The sequence below is a fragment of the Colius striatus genome, chromosome 10 (assembly GCF_028858725.1).
Source record: "Colius striatus isolate bColStr4 chromosome 10, bColStr4.1.hap1, whole genome shotgun sequence".
Taxonomy (NCBI): Eukaryota; Metazoa; Chordata; class Aves; order Coliiformes; family Coliidae; genus Colius; species Colius striatus.
In genome coordinates, this window is record NC_084768.1 from 25,732,786 (window position 1) to 25,756,284 (window position 23,499).

At 40.1% G+C, this 23,499-nt stretch overlaps 1 protein-coding gene and 1 long non-coding RNA gene across 2 annotated transcripts in view; one reads left to right on the forward strand and one right to left on the reverse strand.

Annotated features, from left to right (window-relative positions):
* Positions 1 to 23,499, forward strand: part of LRP8 (LDL receptor related protein 8) — a 170,007-nt gene that overhangs the window by 117,658 nt on the left and 28,850 nt on the right. The window contains exon 4 of the mRNA XM_062003335.1: positions 14,393 to 14,521. Coding sequence (XP_061859319.1) covers positions 14,393 to 14,521 — 129 coding nt within the window. The remainder of the gene's footprint in view (positions 1 to 14,392; positions 14,522 to 23,499) is intronic.
* LOC133626204 (uncharacterized) overlaps positions 1 to 23,499 on the reverse strand; it is an 83,117-nt gene that overhangs the window by 14,284 nt on the left and 45,334 nt on the right. Inside the window, exon 4 of the long non-coding RNA XR_009819343.1 lies at positions 20,107 to 20,202. This is a non-coding gene — a long non-coding RNA (uncharacterized LOC133626204). The remainder of the gene's footprint in view (positions 1 to 20,106; positions 20,203 to 23,499) is intronic.

A 23,499-nucleotide genomic window follows, 5' to 3' on the forward strand; every position in this document is an offset into this window, starting at 1 on the left:
GAAAAATTTTGGTGCTTCAGACCCACACATAAGCTGACTTACTTCCTCTGTGCTGTAATTACTTTACCACTTTCCCAAAGCCCAGAGATCTTGTTGAAATCAAAACTGACTGACTGGAGTGAGTCAAGTTGTTCTGTCGATTGTAAGTCACCGAGAGCATGTCACATCTTCTTGTTGAATATGCTCACAAAATTTGCATTTAACTTTCTCAATGAGACTGGGCACTGTTTCAAAATAGTGCTGGAATCTGGATGCTGGGGCAACTTGTAGGTGGGTTTTAGTCTTTTGTGTGGCCTCACAGTGTTACCTTTGTGGAAGAATGCTGGTGTAATCAAGTAATATATTTGAACATTGTTATGAGCACACTTTTTCAGGCTTAGTTAATCAGGATCACAGAATATTTGGGTTATTTCAACAGTAAGAAATGGATACTTGATTTTGCTATTTCACATGGCTGCTCTGATTTGCAGGGTATTTTTATCTCAAAAGACTACAGAATTCTTTATGTATTTAGACAATTTTTATACTTTCAGTTGCTTCTTATTACCGTTCCATTTTGAAGGTTATGCAGCCTTTGTTAGTTAATTCCAGTCTGGGATCATCAGAAGTGTGCATTGCTCCAGGACTAGAATATAATTGTGACACTGATCAAAATCTCTGCCAAGCTATCCTCTCCCTCTTCTAAAAGCAGATTAGCAGACTGGCGTCTGTTTTCTATGGGAAAGATGGCACAGATGCCCATACTGCAGAGGAGCTGACACACAGTGGTATAGCTGACCTTTCTGTGAGGTGTAGGATGATTAATGGAAGGTGTCATGTCCCTACCAGTCATCCCATGTCCCACATGTTAGCAAACAGAGATTGGTGCCTCCTTGCTACCCATGTCTTTAGCGCAAAGAAGGGCTAGGCAAGAGCTTTTAGTCTTACAGCAAAGCCCTTAGAGTCTGCTGGACCCTTTCCCCTTGAGCTTCACATGTCTTCTTTCCTGCAGCTGGAAAAACCTGCATAAAGACAACTCAGACTCATTTTCAGAGAAGGTTTTGGAAAGGTCAGACTCTGCAGCATGTTGTTTGAAGGTCTGACATCAGACTCCCTCAAGTCTTAGGAGGCTGCATAGGAAATTAGAGCTGACCTGCATAGGAAATCAAGGTGTACTTTGAACTTGAAAGTAATAAAAATTACTTTATTTAGAGCACATACAATCTTACCTACTATACAGGCATTGTCTGAGATCTATTCTACCTCTTCTGGTTACATTAGCATGGAAAGGAAGTATTCCTATTGAAAACATTAAGAAGAAAACGTTAAGAACCAGTGTGTTTATAATGTATTTCTGTGAGCTTTTCCCCTCCTTGTTACATAGGTTGGATTCTTGCAAATAAAGATCAGTCACTGCATTAGAAATAGCTTCAGGAATACTAAGAATGTGAGTGGTGTTTTTGTTTGCTTCAGTTTTGGATTGGGGCTACCCCTCTGGCTTCATTATGTCCCACTCTTATCGACCTTTTGATGCATAAGAGGGTAAGAATCACAATTAAAAGTTTTCCCTGGTTTCTTCCTGCCTGGATTCTTTGTCTTCCAGTATAGGTTGAACTTGCATGGCTATCTTTTGTTCTGCCAGATTATTCTGCCTGGTCACATATTTTCATTGACTTTATAGGAACACATTGTGAGACCTCTCGTGTCTCTCTTATTTTTGTTGATTAGAGTACTGCATTTAGAGATTTTGGGGGCAAAGAAATAGATTCTGGATTTCTTTAAGTTGTATATGGACAATTTGTTTCCATGGGAAATTATCATGACAACCTATAATATTGAAACTTGCAGCAACTACAGTGTAGGTACAAGGGGCAGATAGATAATAAAGACCTCAAATAAGGAAAGACAGAAGTGTGCATGAAAAATTTATGGCCAGGTGTATTAAGGATTGTAAGGAATTCTCTAGCTGTTTTAAACAGAAATCCATACTGTGTGGTACTTGTCAATGAGAGTAAAGAAGTAAGCTGCAGTGCCAGAGAAGGAGAAAATGTTAAGAACCATCTATAGACTGTATAAAGTAGAAAAGGTATTAGTCAAAAGGTTGTGAACGATCTTACAAGGCTCACATGATTACAGGGTTGGAAAATACACCTTATCCAAAGGGTATTTGACTTATTGGAGAGAAGGTTGAGAGTTGCCTTTATCAATTTACACCTGTCTTCTTATAGAAGAGCTTTCCTCACAAAGTTGTTTCTTTAGTTTGGCAAGAAGCAGTATAACTTGATCCAGTGAACAGAAGCCAAAGCCAGATAAAAGAACTAGAGATAAGGACTGGAATTAGAGATAAGATACAGGTCTTAATAGTAGCAGTAAATAAACAAGTAGACTCACTTGTCCTGAAATCTTTACCAATTGAAGACTTTAAATCAACATAGATACTTGTCCTAAAGAAATGCTGTAATTTAAATGAGGTGTTGATGTGGAAAGACAGCTGTCATTTGCTGTGCAAATGTTTGGCTGATTTTAATGGTCCTGTAGCTTTTAAATGTGGGAAGTTCTCTCCACTGGTGCAAACAGACATAAGTGAAGCTGCAGTAAGTTCTGACTCCAGGAGATGCACCATCTGGGAAGTAGTTGGGCATCCAGATCAGTGGGAAGGAATTTTCTGGGCAAAAATAGCCGTGTTTGGTTAAGTGAAAATAGTTCATTCGTGGGGAGAGCCACTCTCCTCCTTCCTCTCTAGCCATGGAACATAATTCATAGATCTCCAGGGATAGCCATAGGTATCAAGAAAGCTTTTTCCTGTTCAGTGATCCTTGTTTCCTAACAAATGGAAACCAAGAGAAACCTCTGAGAGGGGACATTTCATGTGGATGGAAAATGTAACTGGTGAGACTTTGCACAGCGTATCAGCTTACTGCATGATAGGGGGATTGATGGCAGTTTTCATGAATTACCCTTCACTGAGCAAAAGTTACATATATCTATGTATACTATCTTGCATACTATCTATATCTAATATAGCTATCTGTACTTATTTTCATCTCCACACAGAAGATCCCCAGTGATAAAGAGACACTGGTCTAGACAAGGGAAGGTGTTTGCTGCCGGTGGCAAGTTTTGCTGCTATGACCTGCTTGAAGTAGGTTTGCTGCCTTTCAGGATTGGGCCCGCTGAGAAGCTGACAGTCACAGTTAAAGCACACTGTGTTGCCTGCACAAACTCTGGCTTGTTTTCTTCTGATCAAAAGTACTCAGTGAAAGGTGCAGCTTGGATTCTTTAAAGCATCTCATTATAGGTTATATTTAGAAGTTGGAAGAATATATTATTAATTACAAGGATGCTCCAAAGCAGAGAAGCTGTTTAATCCATGCCCTTGATGAACACAGAAGTTACTGTACTGAAGAAAGGTTATGCAATTAACAGTATATTCATTAGGAGTTCATTGGATATCAAACCATGCATATCTTCAGGATAGTACTAGAATATCTGACAATTTTCTAGTTATTGCTTCAGTGATAAGAATGAGAGATGGGAACTGCCACAGGAAAAAATATGTGATACAGCTGATGTATCTGTTATCTGACAGTTTATACAGATATCATTTTATGTCTCAATCTACAGACTAAGTCGTCTCCTAATGCCTTGATGGAAGTGGAGTTTGCTGGGAAGAACTTGACATAAAAGTTGGCCCAGTGTATTTTTTAGCTGATGTGGTTGCCAAATGGTCACAGTGTAGAGCCACTTACTGTGAGGATCAATACAGGTTTTTTCCTATTCTTTGTTCCCACAGTACCCCTTTTATCAAGGTAGCTGGCCAGGGAGTTCATCCCAGTATCAGTCTGGATGTTTCTTTGATCTGTTTAGTACTTTTAACTCCAGTCTGTGCACTGGCTCCATAAAACAAAGCCACCTTTGCAGAGGCTTTTCTCCAACTTAAGTGACTTTTGTAATTACTTTCAATACTTACAAAACAGAATATCTTTCCCTTCAGACTGTTCAGACTGGTAACTGATTTATGTTAGTTGTGTGATATAGTCTGGTGAACTGTTTTTTAAACTGTGCTTACAAATCTAATTTTGAGTGGAGCATGTGCTTCAAAAGAAGTGGGGAAGTTGAGAGCTTAAATGCACCAGAACGCGTATGAAATAAGCTGCCTTCTGGATTTGCTGTGATAGGAATGGAGCACTCTGGTGTGCTTACCAGGGGGAATTCTAGAGAGTAATGTATGGGAAAATGAATAGATATATCAGTCCTGGTGCTGTGCTCAGCTGCTTGTATAAGAATTTGACAAATGACCAAGGTGATTGTGGCTGGTAGGATCACAGTGCCACAGATTTTAAGAGCACAGAAAAGTCTCTGTATCTGCAAACTGAAAGCAGTCAAGTAACATTTGATTCAATAAAAAGTAAATATATCTCTTATCTGAAAGTATCTGTGCAGAAATTGTTCCAAGATGCTTTCAAACTGCTGAGTTACAAATCACACGGGGAAGCATGATTGATTTATTGTGTGCTGCAATCTGGAGTATTTTATCACTGAATCTTTAGTGAAGAAGGTTGATGTTAATAAAGCTGCAACATTTTTAGACTAAAAGCCTAGGAATAAAGAAAGAAGCATTATGACATTACTACAGATTGGGACAATATAGTTATTGCCTGTGTTTCTGTACAGAACAGCTCTTTCTGTGGTCTCTGTTATAAGTCAGGCTGTGAGGGATGGGCTTTGTAAGTCAAGGCTTGTGAGTGGGGTCTGGTGTGCCCATGGGCTGCCTGGATAATGGGAATTAGGCTGTGCTACTGAGGCACACAGCTGACATGGCCAGGCTGATACCCAAATAGATGACAGAAGACTTGTACTAAGTCACTGTGGTGAAGGAAGGCTAAGGCATTCCCCAGGTGTGCACCTTTGCTCAGCAAGGCCATCGCAGGCACCAAGAGCTGTATTCAGCAGCTAAATGCACCAATTTGTCAGCTGTGTGGCTGCGTGAGAAAGTTTGAAAGTTGTTTGGAAGTGTGTTTGCCCACAAGGCTTCAGAGTCACTGATCTAGAGCAGTGAACAAGTTTTCCTTTCAAAAGTTGCATTTCTCAGGGTTAATTAGCTGACTTCCATTCATGCCCAGCTTGTGCCGCCTTAACCTCCTGACTCACATTTTTTCCTTGACACTCTTCTTTCTTCCCATAGCATGTCTGTGTTTGAACTTCACCGATTCCCAGCTACATTGCTACCAGTCTGTGCTGGGTCAGCTGTTACTTTTGAGTGGTTTATTCTCCTAAGGCTTGCCTGAATCAGAATTGCCTTGAAAGCATCATGCATCACTAATTATGTGGGAACACAGTGGATCGTGATAGATTTTAAAGGCTGTCTGTAGCTCAGGTTTTCACAGTAGGCATCCCTGGATATAAGCAGAGGTAGAGGATTGCTGTTGAGTAACAGAGCTCTGCTCTCAACCATGGCAAAGATGAGTTCAGTTTGATTTCTGGGCTATAGGAAAGGCAGAGTCATTTTTTTTCCCCCTTTTTCTTCCTCAACCACACCCATTACTGTTAATGCCAAAAGGAGGGCAGACTGAACTGCATTACAGCTGGGAATGTGTACACAGGCTGAGAGGGTAATTACTGATGTAGACAGTGGTGGGATGGGAGACTTGACGGGACCATATCATACATCATTCACTTTCAAACTAGCTCTAAAAGCAATAGAGTTTAAAGAAGATGTTATGCTCAGGATAGAAAAAAGGAGAATATTTTAATTGCCTTTCTTAAAACCATGTCATTGTTGGATTTTTTTAATCTTAACTTTTGACTGAGCAGAAAAAATTCTTCTCACAAAAGAGAATATTTAATAGCTTTGTTATTGGAAAACTACCTCTAAAGAAAATAAATTAGTGCAAAGTGATCTGAAGAAGTCTAATATGGAAACTCAGGTTTTCAGTAGCCAGAATAATGTCTGAGTGTCACAGCTCCTCTTGAAGACAAGTTCGGCGCGGGCTTACCAGTGGAGCAGAGAGAAGGAAGGGAAGGTTTGGTGATTTCACAGGGAAGGGACCATGTTTCAACAGGGCAAGGTGAACCATGGAGCCACTCTGACTCCGTGCCCATTCCTCCTGCTTGGGTACACGGTGGGTTTCAGTGGCATTTGTAACACCAGCCTGGTTGAAGTCTCTGACATTGCACTGTATTAGCCATAAATACCAACAGAGGCTACCTTTGTGCTGATTTAAATGAGTACTTTGAACTCTTCCTGTAAGTAGATACAAGTTAAGGTTTTATCCCTCTTGAGTTTAAAAGGGCTAGTCTGCCTTATGACTGCTGCTGATAAAACTAAATCTCCTGTATAGCTATTCTCCTCTTAAATTAATGCTACAGTGAGTTTTTGTTTTCAGACTTATTGTAAGGAAGTACATGGCACAATTGGCAAGGATCTATTTTGGCTGGTGTCCATATTTAATGCCGACCTTCAGGATACTGTCTGGGATGGAACAGTCACTGGACCCATTTTGGCAAATTCTCAACATGATCTGTGATTTGATTCCCGGTTCAGTTGAAGTCAGCAAATTTCTTGGGCCAAGATTTTTGCGAGAATGCTTGAGCATTTCTCCAGGTTAAGTTGGGGGTAAATCATGGATTTCTGTCATCCATAGAGGAGACATGCAAAGGGCCAAGATTGACAGAAGTAGGGGGGAAAATTGACTGATGGTCTTAGAGTTTAGTTTATCAAAACCCACTTTTTGTTCCCCTAAACAATGAGGGTTGCTTTATAGCTATTGAGGCACTAGCCTATCATTACAGGCTGTATTCATTTGTTCTGTAGATTAATATCAGTAAACATTTCTAGTGATCATATGCCTGCAGTGTCAGGAAAGACGTGAAACTGTGGTGTCTAGAGGTGGCTTCATGGTATCTCACAGGGCTATGCACAGTATGACAATGTCTTACTCAGATGGAGTTGGACTGCTACACCAACCTTGGTTGTTATTTGCCTTTTCTGCCTTGTGACGTGGAGTCTTAGCATTTGTGCTTAGCTCTGTGTAAGGATCAACACATTCCAGCACTATCATGCCACGTGTAGGTGCTGGTCATAGTTGTTCTATATGTTGCTGTTGTCCAAAATCTATATACAATGGTAGTAAGGGCTGGAATTGCAGGGTTATGTTATGTTACATTTAAGTTTATTAAAGGATTTGTGTGTCTCTGACCAAATCAATGCTTAGAGATGTAATTAACATCTAAGAGACTGTGTATATAGCTGGATGAGCTAGGTGAAGTGCAAAGGCCAAGACAGTCCAAGCAGTGACCTTATTGAGGAATTGCTAACCCTCTGTGTGGAGATGTTAAGTGTTCCCTGGGAAGGGAACTTTTGTACCAAGTTGCTTGTGCATAAAAGCTGCTGTAGGGAGTGAGGATCTTTACAGTATTTCCTTTAATTCTCACATGCATAATGGCAGGTAAAGGAATGTGGTTTGTTTGGGAGCAGAAAACCCTTACTGTATTGTGTAGATCTTCCTCTTACTGAAAAACTCTTAGAAACTGGTCTCTCTGTGCTCAACCAGACTTGACAGTGAGGGAATGTCACTGTGTACTGTACAGACATCACAAAAACACTCTCATTTCACAGAGCCACATAGTTAAAACAAACACAGAAGGATTTTAATGAGGCTCAACAATCTGACTGTTGTTAAACTTCTGATCTTAGTTTGTAAATTCTGAAACTTTAGAAATTATGACCATGAGGATAGGTTAAAAATGTAAAAGCTTCCTGACTCCCACTGAAAGTATCCTAAATTTCCTGTAATTAGAGGCCAAAGAGGACCATCAAATCATTGTTTCACCTCCTCTTTACCATGAGCTTTTAACATTGCCTTGGATTTACCCAAAATGGGCCAAATGACTTGCTTTAAAGGACCTCAGTTCTCAGCAGCAGGGTTTGTTGGGCATGTCAGGTACAAAAGTGCAATCACAACAGTATCTTGAAAAGCTATGAAATTAATTAGGCGAGACAGGCTCAGATGACTGCAGCAAGTGAACACTTGTTATGTTTACAGAAAGACAAAATCAGCTCGAGTCCTGACAGTCTGACTGAGGGAAGAAAATCCTTTTCTTATTCAAGTTTGATGGTAGTTTTGATTTTTAAAGTGGATGAATAAGACAGCAATCAGGAATCTAAGAAAAATGATGTGCTGGAAGCCCAAGAGTGCTAGTCTTTTTTTGTCCAGTGTGCTCTCTTGAGCTGTGCAATATTCAGTATTCTGGGAAAGATTTAAAAACAAGCCTTAACTGTGCTGGCATAGCTTTGAACTTGGGTAAAGAATCCCTTTGTGACCCATGCAGATGACTCAGGTCGCAGGACATGAAGTTTAGTTATTCTTTCAACCTACTAGAGAAATATCTTACCTCTTTACATGATGCTCAAAATACAGTTTCTATTACCCATTAAAACTATTGGCACAACCCCAAAAATAAATTGACTTCACTGAGGTGGTTACTAGTGTCTGTGTTTTGAAGTAGCTTTTATAAGAAAAGCATGCCTCACTTTCATTCTGAGGGTGAGTCTGTATGTTAGTAATGAAGATTAATCCTGGGCTTTTGAATTCCTGATTATTTCAGTCTGATCTCAGAGGTGATAATCACCAATGTGATAATCTGCACAAAAGCAAGGTACTTGTCCTAAATGTGCTGAATCCTTCATATGCTAAGCTTATTTTCTCCTTCCACTTACTAGGTAGAGGAGTTGGAGACAACTCAAAGACTCTTAACCCATGCTGTTATAAAGAAGCCTTTCTTACAAGCACACAAGAATGGACTTAATAAGGACTGTACTATGCAGTGCAATGGAGTTAAGTCTGTGTAAATCCTTTTCCATTCCCCTGGGAACTTGTGGACATGTCACCATCAAACAAATCACACCACAGAAGCTAACCTTTTATCAGGTGCATCAACTGTTAATACTACTTGATATGGTTTCTGCACCTTCAGAGTACAGTTTCTTAGTAGCATTTCCTAATCTTTGAGTTATTTATGGTAAATTGTATTCAGAGTTTAAAGGTCACTGCCATAAGTTAATAATATTTTTGTGCAGAAAGAATAGATTTTCACCATGTATTTACCTTTGCATGATCCCAGTAAGGTTACTGCACATAAATGTTCACTGCATACTAAAAAAATGCAGCATCAGGTAGCTCCCAGGTCCTGGGAATGAGTGTTGTCAGCATGCCCCAGTTCTGACCTGAACAGGCCATCCTGTGCTAGCAGATGGCTGGGTCAGCCTCCTCTGACAACAAAGGCATCAATTGTAGTGGAGGTTTGGTCTCATTCCAAGTCTCTGAGTGCCGTGATCTTAATTCACTTAAGCCACTAATCATGACATTCGTTTTGGCCTGGGCTGGTTTCAACTGGAGACGTAAAGTTGCCTTTATTTTCTCAGTGATCTCAAGTGTATGCATAATACAGATACAGTAAGCAAACCATATCTGCAGACCACTGCTGCTGGATGCAGCTGCACCGGCTTCAGTAGGAGCTGCAATTCACATAAAGCTTGCTATCCCAACAGGCTGATGCTCATAGCATGCTGCTTTAAGTGACAGAAGGGGAAGTTTACTGCAGAATCCCTACCTTTGTGGAAGCAATTCTTTGATTAGCATTCCCCATAACAGTGTTCTGTCTTCATGTGTTGATAATACATAGATGCAAAAACAAGCACTCAGCAAAGCTGTGTGTTTGGGGAGCTCCTGTGTAGTCACAGTATGTGTGCTGTGTACACTTGATGCCAAAGAAATGCCTTGAGGCACATCCACTGTGGATGTCGCTGCCCCCACGCAAACAATTCTCATTGTAAATTACGCTCTTGTTTGATACTGTTTGGTTTGGACTCAGCTTGGCACAAGGAGGAGATATAGGAGATTAACTAAATATACCAGCTATGATTGTATAACATTCTTTAGCAGAAGATGTGTCTTGCAGGTTTAAGTGAAGTAAACTAAGGCAACAGCAACCTGTCCTGAGCTGCAGAGTGAACTTGCGCTTCAGTGTAGTGTTCCTGGCACCCACGGTGAGGTGGGAGAAGAGAGAAGAAAAGGAAAATGCTGATGCAGACACACCTCCACCTCTAATAGTAATTTAAGTGACAAGATGGATTTTAAGTATCTTTGTTATGCGTTCTAAATGCTTCAATGGGAAAGTATAAGATGAAAGTCAGTAGTGAGTGTAGGCTAGGATATACATTCATATATACACACAAAAATATCTTAAAAAACCCATCTATGCAAACTTGTGACTGAGAGATGTTTTTCTGAATCATAAATCTCCAGGAGCTGGGAACTCTTGAGTTCTGAATTTCCCTAAACAGTCTGTACCTGTCAGCTTTCTTATGAACAGTTGCTCATTTAACAATTTTGCTTGTTTTGGCTGAAAACGTAGTGATACTACTCCTGTACATGAGCAGGTATGAACATTTCTTTTGCTCCTGGTACATCTCTGAGACGGGAATACCAACTATGACAAAAGACTTGAGGAGGAGAGATCCTTGGTAAAAGCCATTCTTCTTCAAAACAAAAAAGCTGACAAGTAAACTATTACTAGAGAAAAGAGAGAAGGAGGAATTTTAAGTTCCATAATAAAGGTAGTAGTGGAAGTTTTGCAGGAACAATTTGCTGGCATGTCAGAAATTACTTAAACCATTTTAGTGTGGTGTCTTTTTCTGTAGAAGGAGATTTGGGGTTGGTATTTTCCTTCTGAAGAATCTGGGAAAAATCTAGGGGCAGTCTGGAGAGGATGGAAAGTTATTTCAGCAGAGATAGAGAAACTGTTCAGACGTATAAGATGATGTATTTCCACAAAGGGGGTTCTTTTCAGTCTACTGATGAAAAGTCTTGTGGGTTTCCCACCAGTAGAAGCTGCTTAATTACATTTTGTGTATGCTCTTAGAGTACCTGTTTGGTGAGAACCTGACAAATGGTCTTCTGAAAGTAAATCAATTCTGTTTTCTTGGGCTTTCTTGAATATACATGATGTCCGGAGCCTGAAAAGCACAGCAGTGGCACAAGAGGAAGCAAACAGTGGGGCGCCAGTTAGGCTCTATGGTTCTGTGAAAGACTTTGTAGCCTCCTGTAAAGAAAAAGAAGAATGTGCCATTGGCGGTAGTGAGTAAATGGAACCTTCTTGTCTTCTTTGCTCTTGTCTCCTTATAAATAAACCATTGTTGTCCATCCTTGGCATTTGCAGTTCATTGTGATAAATTGGTCTTGATGTGTCTGACATTTCAACCAAGTTGTTTAATGGTGCTTTTCTGAAAAGGCAGATCTTGCTATAACTAACATTGGTCCAGTATATATCCAGGGTAAGAGCATTCATCATCACATACAGCACTAACCCTTTCCTTTCTGGGTGGATGAAGAAGACTGTAAATGTTTTGGTCACATAAGCCCAACAGACCTAGGTTTGTGTAAGCAGTGTACAGAAACAGAAATGTTAAGTCTGGATTGCAGTTGCTAAAATCTTGTTTCATAGTGTTGACAGCACTGAGTCTACTTGTCTCTAGGGCAGGGGGAGGAAAAAAAACCCAACCTCTCAAAGTAATGCAGAAGTACTTCCATCAAAATTTTGCTTTGAGTTTTGTGCAGAATCCCCTGTCTGTTGTCTGCCAGTGCTTGCAGCTTGTTGGCTTCCATGCAATGGTTGCTTGGGTGCTGAACCGCTGCAACGGAGATGTGATGAACTGTGACCAACAGCAGCTTCTGTTGCTCTGCCCCTGCAAGTTCATGCTTTGATTTACGTTTTTTAAATATCTGCAACTACTTTGTCAGTGAGATGATTAACACAGAGGTTGCTTCCCGTAAATAGGAGTCTTCTGCCCAAACCTTTCCAAACCTTTCAGTTTCCCAAAGCCATTAAGCACCTGTCCTTGGCAAGCCAAGCAAAAGTAATGCTCATACTTAAACTGTGACCAATAAATAACCTTTTTGCTGGTTAATGACCCCACTGTGTTAACAATACCATTTTAGAATGATAATCCATCTTCTTCAAAATCAGGTCTGTTAAAAGTGTTCTCACCTGTCTTGACCCACTTAATTCTGAATGGAGATTAACTATGAGGATGAAAAAGCTGGTTCTACTTGGCATCAAAAGAAATGTTCCCTTCCATCTTTTCCTTTCCACCATAGCATGAGCAAGAACAACTAGGACAATTTTTTGGGATGGGGACCAGTAACCTGATTGACAAATGTCTCTGTGACTTTTATTGGTCTGCAGTTTTCCTAGTACACCAATCCAATACAAAATCCATCTTCTTGAGTGCACAAGTGCAGTCAGGAGATAAACTTTCCAAGTGCAAAAGCATGAAAATACAGCTGGAGTAATAAATATAGGGAGGGAAGTTATTTTTACGTCATGTATTCTAAGCATGTGTTTGCTCATGGTAAAAACTTGGTTTAGAGCCTAGAAGCAAATTTCATCACAGGGCCTAACCTTGCGTTGAATGAGGGGGAAGAAGGGCTCAGCAAACTACAAATGCTCTGTGGATGGTGCAGCGTTCATAAATGTTATTTAGGTATGCAATGATCAAATTTCAACAAAAATGCTGTCTTGCTTCAATATTGTAAAGCTTCATTATATCTGTTATTAAATGTCTGTGGCAGGACCTAACTTTTCTTGATAGGTTGGTTGCCTGCAGCTTCTAGAAGTTGCTTCTTATAGCATTTCAAGGTGCCAAGATGGAGAAATGCTGGGATTAAAGTGGCTGGTAGATGCTTTGGGGCTGTAAGATGCCCCTTGACAGGCTTCTTGTTCAGGTAGAAAGGGAGTTTTCATCCTGTTTTGCTCAGCACTTGGGAAGCTGATTGACTTTGCATAAATATCTTTACCAGGCAGAGCAATGTGAAAGTTTTAATTCAGAATTTAGGTTCCTGCCTTTTCAGTAGACCTGCAGCCATATATTGGTGGTGTTATCATTAATACTAATGGAAGAACTATTTGAAAACAAGTAATTTTTTAGACTGAGAATTTAGTCTGTTTAGTAAGAAAATCCTGCCCAACAGGATGATAATTCCAGAACACTAAACAATTGTTTAAGCTGTGGAACATTATGCATTCAAGCAGCCTTGTCACAATAAATGTAGATCTGTTGCTCGTTACACTACTATGGGGAAAAAAAATAGAGGAATCTTGGCAGTGCAAAATAGTTATAAGAGAACAAGCTTCACAGCTTTCTTGGTTCCAGATAAATTGACAGATTTTTTTTCATAGTTGTATTCTTACATGTACTGGAGTCTTTGCTTCTGTGCATCTTCCTGTGTCTCCATGTCGTAGATCACAGTCATATTTAATTTAGGCAGTTACAGTTAAGTTTGTTTAACATGTGTGAGTTCGTGCCTGTGCTTTCCCACTTCTTCCCCAGGTTTACTGATCATTATCTGCCTAGGTCAGTAAATTTAGAAATTACTTTGTCATACCAAACATACAAGTAAACCCTTATACTAAAATGAATTCATTTTTCCTGATTTAGTTTCAGGTAGTATTTTCAGAGTAGTTAGCCCAGAACTACTTCTACTCTGTGCGTGGTGACAGCATTTTAATAGCAAAAGCACAGTATACTGGGGGTTTGAGCAGTGAGAAGTGGGCAGTGCTGTTGCTGCATTGAGGGTTACTCACACTGAGGATTGCAGTCCTATTCAACAACCAGCCCTAGGTCCTTAGTTGAAATCCTTGTTTGATCTACTGAACGTGTCTTGTTGATCTATTGAAACCCTATCAAGGCTGAAAATAAGATTGAGGGGTAGCATTTGATTTATTTGCATATTCCTATGTAGTTGTGTTCCTGGGTGAGATTTGGCTGAGTCAGGCACAGGCTGAAGGACAGGAAGGTCCTTGTTCCCAGGGAAGCCTGTGCAAGGAGTCCTCATTCAAGAGGCAGCAGCATGTTGGAAAGTGGCAGCATAAAGCTGGGCATTTCTAATCCACACAGGGACTGAGATGGCAAGGAGAAGGTGGGAAAGGGCTACTAGCCCTAAGAGTGTGTAAGGAAACACCAAGCCTATACACTTTTTTTTGCAACTTGGGGTCACTGGGATGGCAGAAGCAAAAGCCTGCCTGCCAGGAAATGCTAGGTACGAAAAATGTCATATCAGTTTGACTTCTGTTCCTCTCCCTTAATTCCTTTGAGTCTAAAGTTAAATTTCTGTTGAAATAAACAATAGCACATTTTTCCCCTCCCCCACGTAAAAGTAGTGGGATCTCTTTTGGGGAACAGGTACAGGACGTGTAAGCAGCCATACCTCAAAATGAGGGTTGGCTTGGGATTGCATTATGATGTGTCTCAGGATTACACCATACAAAATAAGAGTAACTCGGTAAGTGTAAATGATAACAGTAATATCTAGAGTTATGTTTAACGTGGGATTTATTTTCTTTATTCTTCCAGCCAAGCAAGTATGTCCAGCTGAAGAAATTAGCTGTGGAGACTTAAGCAATAAGTGTATCCCGTCATCGTGGAGATGTGATGGACAGAAGGATTGTGAAAGTGGTATTGATGAGTCTGGTTGCACTCCTGGTGAGTTCAAGTTATACTTTAATACAGATGCAACATCTCCCTTCAGGACTATAAAAGTCCTAAAGTGCCTGTTGCAAATTGCACATAAAGGGATGACTTTTCATACCAACGAATTCATTCAGTCTACATTTGCAGTGCTAATTAGGGAATTTAGAGAGGAAGGAAGGATTCTTCAGTTGGAGCTGGCAGGAGAATATATAGTGAACTCCATGGAGAGTTAAGAATTCTTCTACTATTACAGCAGAATATAGTTGTTAGTTTGGAAAATGATTATCAGGGTCAATAGCCAGATGGTGTGGTAAGGACTTAAATAACAGGGTTCAAACCCTCCTCTCTGTTAGCCCAGCAACTTACCTCCATGTGCTTTCTGCAGAGTGTAGCCCTATAGTCTGAAGGCTAGCTTCTGCTGGAATATAATAGATAAGCCTGGACATTGCTTTATTAGTAGCTTGTTGGTTTCACTGAACAGAGAATGATACACTATCTACTGTAACTGTTTTAAATTCAGTCCCTAAGTGGCCATTGCCTTTTATCAGGCCTTCTGTGCTGAATGAAAGAGCTCTTTAACAGTGTTTCCCTCTCTGAAAACTCCTACACTGTGTAATCAAGCCATTTCTCAAACTGTCTTTTTGATAGACTAAACATATTTAGATGCTTCTCTTGTTGTCAAATATTTTCTTTTGAATGAATGCTTGACTTGTTTTTGTGGCTCCTTTCGGTATCCCAGCTGATTTTCCAACTTTCTTTTTATACACACTACCAGAACTTAGGGAATATCAGTCTCACCACTCTCTACAGAAGTAAAATCACCTTTCTAATATTGTTCTTATATAACTCTGGTTGTCACTATTGAATTCTTTATGTGCAAATAATCCCAGGCTGTTAAAAAGCTACCTCATGCCCTTTATAGCTACACATCCATCCAACAATATTTCCAGTGTTGCACATGACATTAGGAATGTTATTTTTACTTTGATTATTGGTGAAAGGGTTTAATGGTTACCTGCAAGCACACACTGATGTTTCTTCAGCTGAAAAAAATGAACTTTAGGCTCTAATACCTAACCAGTTCATAATCCACGTTATATCTTTTCATTGAGGTTGTGAACATGTTGTGGCTCCGAGTAAAACACTGGTTAAATTTATTTCTCTGCAGTCAGCTTTATCAAGGCAATCTTAAAAAGTACTTTATTGTCTGAGCAACCTATTCTAGCCCCTCATTGTAAAAATAGTATTTGTTTGTTGTTTTTGATTTGTGCTGAGCCTGTGTGATATAGTTCCAGTTGGCTTGGCTCAGCACACAAGGAAAAGGCACAAGTTTCCTAATGTCACTGTTTCATGGAATTAAGTGTGTGTGTATGTGTGGACAATTCCTAAGTAAGAAATGATTATGATGTGGTTAGTGATGCGTTTAGACCCCTGGTTCTGTGTCCTTTAACTAATGACATTTTGGCAGTTTTCATTTCTTTCTGTAAGAAGCAGTTCTCTCTCTCTAGCATCACCTTTTTCATTTCTTTTCCTTTGCATGGGAGGCTTGCATTAGACAGAAGTGAAAAAATTCTTCTTTTCCCAGTCTGAGTTAGTAAAATTAAAGCATGTTTTAGACTGGTGGCTGCCTCGACTACTCCTGCTGCTTACACCTGCAGAGTTGTCTCGTGGAGTCTTTTCATTTATAATAAAAATCTGCTTGAATTTCTTTGAACTTCATGTTCTCAAGACTCCAGGTAACCCTGAAAATGAATGTGAATGTTCTGAATGCCACGTAATTTTGGCATAATGATACTATTAATGGATTTAGAAATAGCTGAGTATTTCTCATTTGAATGTGTCAGCATCTCTAGTCTTGCTTATCTTCCATGTTTTTAGTGCATATGCAGATTCTTAAAATGAAAACTCAATCCAAGGACAAATTACCATCTTCTGATGGTTCTTGGGTACCTCATGGAATGAATAAGAGACTTTTTTCCAGTTCCTTATGACTGAGTGTTGTCCCCACGTGAGGCAGCCACCTCGGTGGGTGCACATTGGCAATCTGCTGAGGGGTTTCTGCAGAAGCCTGAGTATGGGATGTGCCGTTCTCTGGCTAAAGAACAAGGCAGAAAGGCACTGACAGGCAACCTCAGAGCTTCCTGGGTGGGTGCAAACTTCAGAAGCTTTCAGTCCAAAGATCTGTCAACTCGGCATCTTTCAGAGGCATTCAGCTCGCTTTGAGAAGGCAGCAGGAGCCACTGCGGAACAGCTGTAGCAGGAGCATTTTCACTGAGGTCACTTGTCAAATTAAGGTGTTTTCCTTGTGAATGAGAACAAATGTGTTGGCTGTTTCGACTCTTGAGAGCTTGTGAAGGATTGATAGCTATCCTCTCTTTTCTCCAAATCTGATAAACCTCACTAAGCCTATCCACTGATACTCTGTTAACATTCCCATTTCTGCTCTGTTTAGAATCCTCCTTTATCCCTTTTCTCTTATCTCAGCAACACACAGTATTCTGACCAAAAAAAAAAAGTCTGTTCCTAGGTTCAGACTCTTTTGTTGGTTTTTTTTTAACCCCTGCACTCATGTTTTTGTTCTCATTTTAAAAGAACCTTCAGCAGTGCTTGTCACCTGCAGCCCCTTGGAGCACAGCCCCCTGTTATAACTAAGGCTGCACCTCTCATGGAGCTGGCCAACTTGTCTACAAATAACACATCTTGCTGGTTAAATGTTTGGAAGGAAGTTTATTTGTACTCAGGATTTCTACAGTGAGAGCCTACACGTGCAATAAACAGGTGGAAGATGACTTGTGGAGGTATTGTGAGGAAAAACCCTAAGCTTGTTCTAAATCCATGTTAATAAACCTATTAGTTGAAGCTAATGTGACACTTTAAACATATTTTAACTATGGTTAGTCCTATTTCTTGATAGGAGTAACTGGCTCTTAGTATAATAATTCCTCAAAAGAACTTAATATGGAGTTTATGAACATTACTTCAACCTGCATTTCTACATTGGTAATTTGTACCACTAACAATATTGTGTTGGTGTCCAGAAACAGGAGCAGGGCTTGGTTATTGCAGGGTTGGGCAAGCACCTGTCCCTATGTTAAAATGTTCATGGTCCAGGTTAAGGGGGAATCTACTGCAGGAAAGTGCAGGAGCAAAAAACAATGACTATGGTTGTAAAATCATCCAAAACTGTAATAACAGTGCAGGCATTTCTCCCTATGCTTCTGGCCTCCAACAACTTGCTTTTGACATACTGTTCTGTATTTGATAATTCCTGATGGATTTTTCTTCTCAGAATGATGTAATTGCTTTTTGAATCTATGTGACATTTAACCAGTGTAGGCATTAGCATGACCAGCTGGAGGGAGAAAGCTGCTGTTGAGAAATTCAGGGACAAAAGTATAGAATATAAGAGAATCTTCTGTTTGGGTTGGGTTCTCCTTTGTCCTCTGTATCAGCCACGTCCTTGATGCAGATTGATTGCTCTACATCCCTCTCCTTTACTTTTGGTCACTGTTGAAGACTTGCTGCTTTGGTTGATACCCTGTGTGATCTGAAAAAGGTTTGTCACAGCAGTGCTCAGAATATCCTTCCTTCAAGGAAGGAGAGAATTTGCAGTTTTGTACACTGTCCTTGCAAAACTCCCTTTAGACAAAAAGCTCAGCTGCAGTTAGCAAGCTCTGGATTTACTTGAGACCAGGTATGCTGAAAAAAACCAACCCCATATCATCTCCCAACAATTGATAAGTCAAATATTTCCTTTGAGTTTTTCATCTCCTCCTGTACAAACTAGCCCTATAAAAAGCTAGCCCTGGGAGTAAGCAAAGCAGACTGGGCTCATCAGAAAAAACTATCCTTTTAACATTTCTGGAGTGAGAAACAACAATTTGATAGCTGAAATCCATTAAAATTAAAAACTTCCACAAAGATGTGTGAAGCAGACTTTGTTGGTTTCTGAAGCCTGGTCTAGTACCAGGATTAGGAAAGCACTTATTTTCATAAGCAGTCCAGGCACTGAGCCCATGATACTACTTGGAAGCCATTATCAATGGATAGTCACATACTTCATTATTGTTGCTCACTTGTGAAGAAGCAGGAAAAATGGTGCCATCTTCACCTCAGGGAAGAACTTCCCAAGAAAGCAATGGAAGCTGTGAATTACTGAACCTGTAGTGGGTAAAGCATCAGTTATTAGGGATCCAGATCTGTGTCTGCACAGGTTACAATTGTGGGTATTAATCCTTGTATGTAGTGCCTGTCTGCTTAAATAATTTACTTCCAGGATGTAGGACTTGAGTCCACTGCTAACTTCCAGTGCACAGTGTTTGAAAATGCAAATATCTGCCTTGTTTTAAAATAAAAGAGCATGTTAAAAGAAAAAATAAATTCCCAAACTGCTCAGTTTTTTGAAGCTGAAGTAATTTGTGTCTTTAGAATACTGACGATGGTTGTTGTCATAGGTCAGGTTTAGCCCACCAAACAGCAACAGTTAGTAATGTAAGAGCAGTCCTGAATGTTTTGGGTTGAAGGTACTGGCATCCTGTTTCTTATTTCCCTGATTGAGGTTTTCTGCTCCCAGTGTACCTAACCTTTGTCACAACTGACTGGACAAGCTTAGGAGTGCGTTTACTGAGACTAAAAAGCAATTAAATATGAGAGACTATAATTAAAGCATCACAACTCAAGGTCAGTCTTGACTTTGCTAACTACCGCAGAACTTGTTAAATCTCTGCTAAGAGAGATACTAAGCAGTGTTTTGTCAGCTGCTGAGGAATGCAGAGAGCATTTTGGCATGGTGTTAGAACAGAAGAGCTACCAGCTGTTACAGCTGAAATGGGCATTGAACTCCTTTAATGCACATATCGCTTGCTCCTTCTGACAGCACTCTAGGATATTCAGGAGAGAGAGCAAGGCTCTAGCCCCATCTCTTCTGATTGTGTTACTCATTCTCACCTGGACCACTTGTTGCACCCAGTATCCATATATATGTTTCCCTTACAAGATCCTCAGGGCAGGAGCTTTTCACATATTCTTTCCTTGCAAAGCTCCAGGCACATGTGAGATTCTCCTAAGGGGATATGTCCTTTTCTTGGAATGTTCAAGTGCAGAAAACTTAGCCAATTCTTTCCAATGCCTACCTCAATAGCCCTGATATCACCTGAGAACCACTGGCAAAAGGCAGAAGTTTAAAGCAGGCTAAAGCTGGTCTAATCCCTCCAGCAGATCCACCTGGTGATGGGCCAGCTGAAGTGAGGACATTACAAAGCCACATTCCTCCATGTTGTTCCTATGAACATGAAGTTACCTGTTGACAGCTATATTGTTTTGTCATCTTTTATCATTGTTCTGTAGTAATAAGGAGCGTTATGCCATCCCAGCATCATTTTCTTCTTCATGCAGTAACAGGTACCTACCTGTGTTTTGCATGATTGACACTTCCACTGCTACCTCTGGGGATTTGATCATTCTGATTCTGTTTGCTCCAAATCTTCACAGATCCTACTGAGAGCTTTTTACTTGTTGATAACATAGCACTGATTTTATCTTCCTTTACAGCCTGATTAATATATAATTTTATCAAAGTTACAAATTCTGTTCCTTACCTTCATTAACAGGCTAGGTGCACACGGATGCACAGTCACTCAGTCAGCTCAGAGGGAAATCAAACCCAAAGGATCAGATTTTGTCATATGTGGTCCCTGAAAAAATGTAAATTTTAATGGGGTTAAAGTATTGCATGTGTGCCTGTAGAGGAAATATTTATCTACTCTCACTATCCATGACTGTTTCAGCATGTGAAGGAGAGACAGAGCAAGCCTGAATTCTTTTCATCTTATAGCAGATAGCTGTAACTGGAATACACTTGCAAGTGTACAATTATTTCCAAGAATGGGAAGAAAATTACTATAGATTTAACAAATGAAAGTCCTTCATAAATAAGATAAGGTGGCACAGCAATGATATCCCGTGGGCTTTACATGATGTTTAATTACTGGACAGCTGGAGGGATTAATGCTTGTGCATTATGCCCCAGCTCTCAGAAATTAAACATGTACAGCTGCCACTTTATCACTGCTTAAAGTATTAGAGCTCCTTCGAAAGGAGGAGTAATTGCAGAAAAATCCTCATTGTTATTTAGGAAAAAAATCATATTTGTCCTGAGTTCTTTCAGAACAAAACAGCAAGAAAGTTGAGATTGGTAATTACCTTTAATTGTACTCTTACAGGAAAAGCTAAAGTGGTTGCTTTTTTTAATATATTGGATACTTTTAGCAATGGAATATAAAATTCTGCACAAACTCAGGTTAGAGGTAAGATTGCTGTTGTGTATGTCAGGAATTAATCTGTAAAGCCCTAACCTAAGCTCTGCCTGCAGAAGGTTAGGGCAAAGTGGCTTTGTTTTCCCTGCTGCTGTCTCCTGAACTTAAGTTTAAACAAGAACAGACGTGTAACATTCTGCAAATAGAGTTTTAAGTACTGAGTGGGTGCCACATGACAGCAGGCATTGGTGGTGGCCTCTGCACAGTTGTTCTGTGCTGATCCCTCAGTTACAGGTAAATTGTGTGTATCAATATGTAATTTCTTCTTTAAAGCATCATAGATGAAAATTCAATATGAAAATAAGACCATTTCCAATTTGGTACTTTTACAATATTTCCCTGAAGGTTTTGCAAGGAAAAAAGAGTAGAAGGAAGGAACATACTGCAGACTTTCACACACACAAGTCCCACGCACCCCAAATGATAATTTTTCACAGAGTTGTATGAAAGAAGTGGTTTTATACGAAGATTTGTGGATAATTAAAATGAAACCGTAACGCCAGTGGACTGTATGTTATCTATGCACACACACAAAAGCTGCTGCTCTTTCTGTACTTTAGCTGGAGTAGTTATCTTTGATTCTTCTTTCCAATTTCATACTGTCAGAGGAGCAAAAATTGGCCTGTAGTTATGTTTATCTTCAGGGTGGTCTATCTTTCAACAGTTAGAGCTCTTGGAGTTGAAATAGCCAAGAAATTGCATCTCTCATTGCCAAATGTGATTTGTATTTCATGTCCCTGAAGTGCTTTCTTTGTAAGAATGGAGCTGTAATTTTGAGCTTATTCATCCAAAAAGGAAGAATCTGTTTAGTTTTATTAAGGGAAATCTTCTGTCGCTGTCAGTGCTAACGATCATGTTACACGTGGGTAGGAGTTCTGTCCTTCAGTGGCCATGGGTACATATGCCTTACACTAATTAACAAGTGCTTAACAGTTAAATGCTTCCTGAGCATATGATCTGAAGACTGAATCAGAATCACTTAGCTTGAACTCAGTACAGTCCCACGCAGGAAAGGACTGCGTAACACTTGACGCAAAACCCAATAAAAAAGTTGTTTTGTGAGTCATGTTATTGGATAAAACAACATCTGAAAGTTGTCTTAGTGACTGAAATATGCTATTTTCATACAGGGGAAGTATAATGGTTGCATTAACTTTCATAAAATATAACTGGGAGGTTTAGCTCACAATAGAAGACACTTCAATACATTTTTTTTCCCAACAAGTTTCAAATAATTGCTCATGTTGTACAGTTGATTAATCTTGACCTAAATCCAGCAAAGCACTACCTTCTCTTTCAAAGCTGTAGAAACTGAAGCGCAAATCCTAATGCCATCCAACCCTTGCTACTGATAAAGTGAGTGCAGCCAGCACACAACTCTTACCATTTTAATTGCACTGGGTGTCACTCAGTGCTTGGATTTTCTACTCAAATGGAAAATGTTAAGACCTGGCTGCTGCTGTTCTGTGGATTTGTGGGTACGTTGTTGTCGTGGTTGAGGCCTAGCCGGGAACAAGGAACCACACAGCCTCCCGCTCACTCCTCCCGGCAGGATGGGGAAGAGAGAAGATTGAACCTACATTCAAACTCACTTAGGATCACTGTTCCTACAGAAATGAGAGAGGCAGTTGGGTAAACCGAGGAGGTGAGATGAGACAGCTCTGTGTTTCCTTGTTTTGCTTGTGTTTGAGAAGAGTTAATAGGGCTCTGGTCTAAACTGAATGAACATTTAAGTCTAATACTGCAGCAAACTGCAATTAAAAGAAATATCTCCTACAGAGAATTCCCATCAGGCAAAGTAAGGTAGTGGAAGTGGAGATTTTTATGGGGAAGTGACCTGGTTGCTTGCAACATGAGCACTGTTTTGCCCCTCATTACTCAGCTGAATTGAAACCTGCGATCCCTCAGCCTCTGTAGCTACCAGATTATCATGCTGAAGCCAGGCTTTTCTCTCTGCTTTACCTGTTGGCCCACTGGTTCAGAAAAATATCCAGAGGGTGACCAACGTGGCTTTTCTTTGCTCTGTTTTTCACAGATAAGCCTGTGTAAACAAAGAAGTCAACTAAGAATTGTCTAATAGTTAAGATATTTCTTTTCTTTCTCTGAGTGCTTTTAAGGTGTGCACAGTTTCTGTGATGTGAGAGTGGCCACACAAGTGTTAACAGTGACTGTGGCTTTGTAGTTGCTGCTGCCTAGTTCCTTATCTGCATTCAGTAAAGATAAGTATTGTAGATTATTACAAGCCTCCGGGATTCCCTTCTTAGTTATGGCAGTGTAAAAGACTTGAGTGATTCTGGTAGAACAGTTCAGTTTTCCAGCTGGTTAAGCTGGTGCCATCCCTGTGCTTGGGAATGTGTGGGTAAGGTGGAAGTGGCAGACTAGACACATGGCTGTGGACCAATAGATGTGGGTTTGAATTCCTTGTCTTTCCCAGCGAGAAAAAAGAGCTTTAAAATTTCCTGAGAGTGAAACAAAATGTGCCATCATTTGCCAATGAGACTAAAGTGTAGCTCTTAAGATTCTGATGAATTCTGTCTCCTGAGATGGACATAAGAAACTAGAAAGCAACGGAGAATATGGTAGGTGTAATAAGAGAGTTCACATCTCTGTATTAGCAGATGAGCACAGAGAGAGGTCTGCCCAATGGGTGGAAGGTGAGATCTCTTGAGTGGGCTT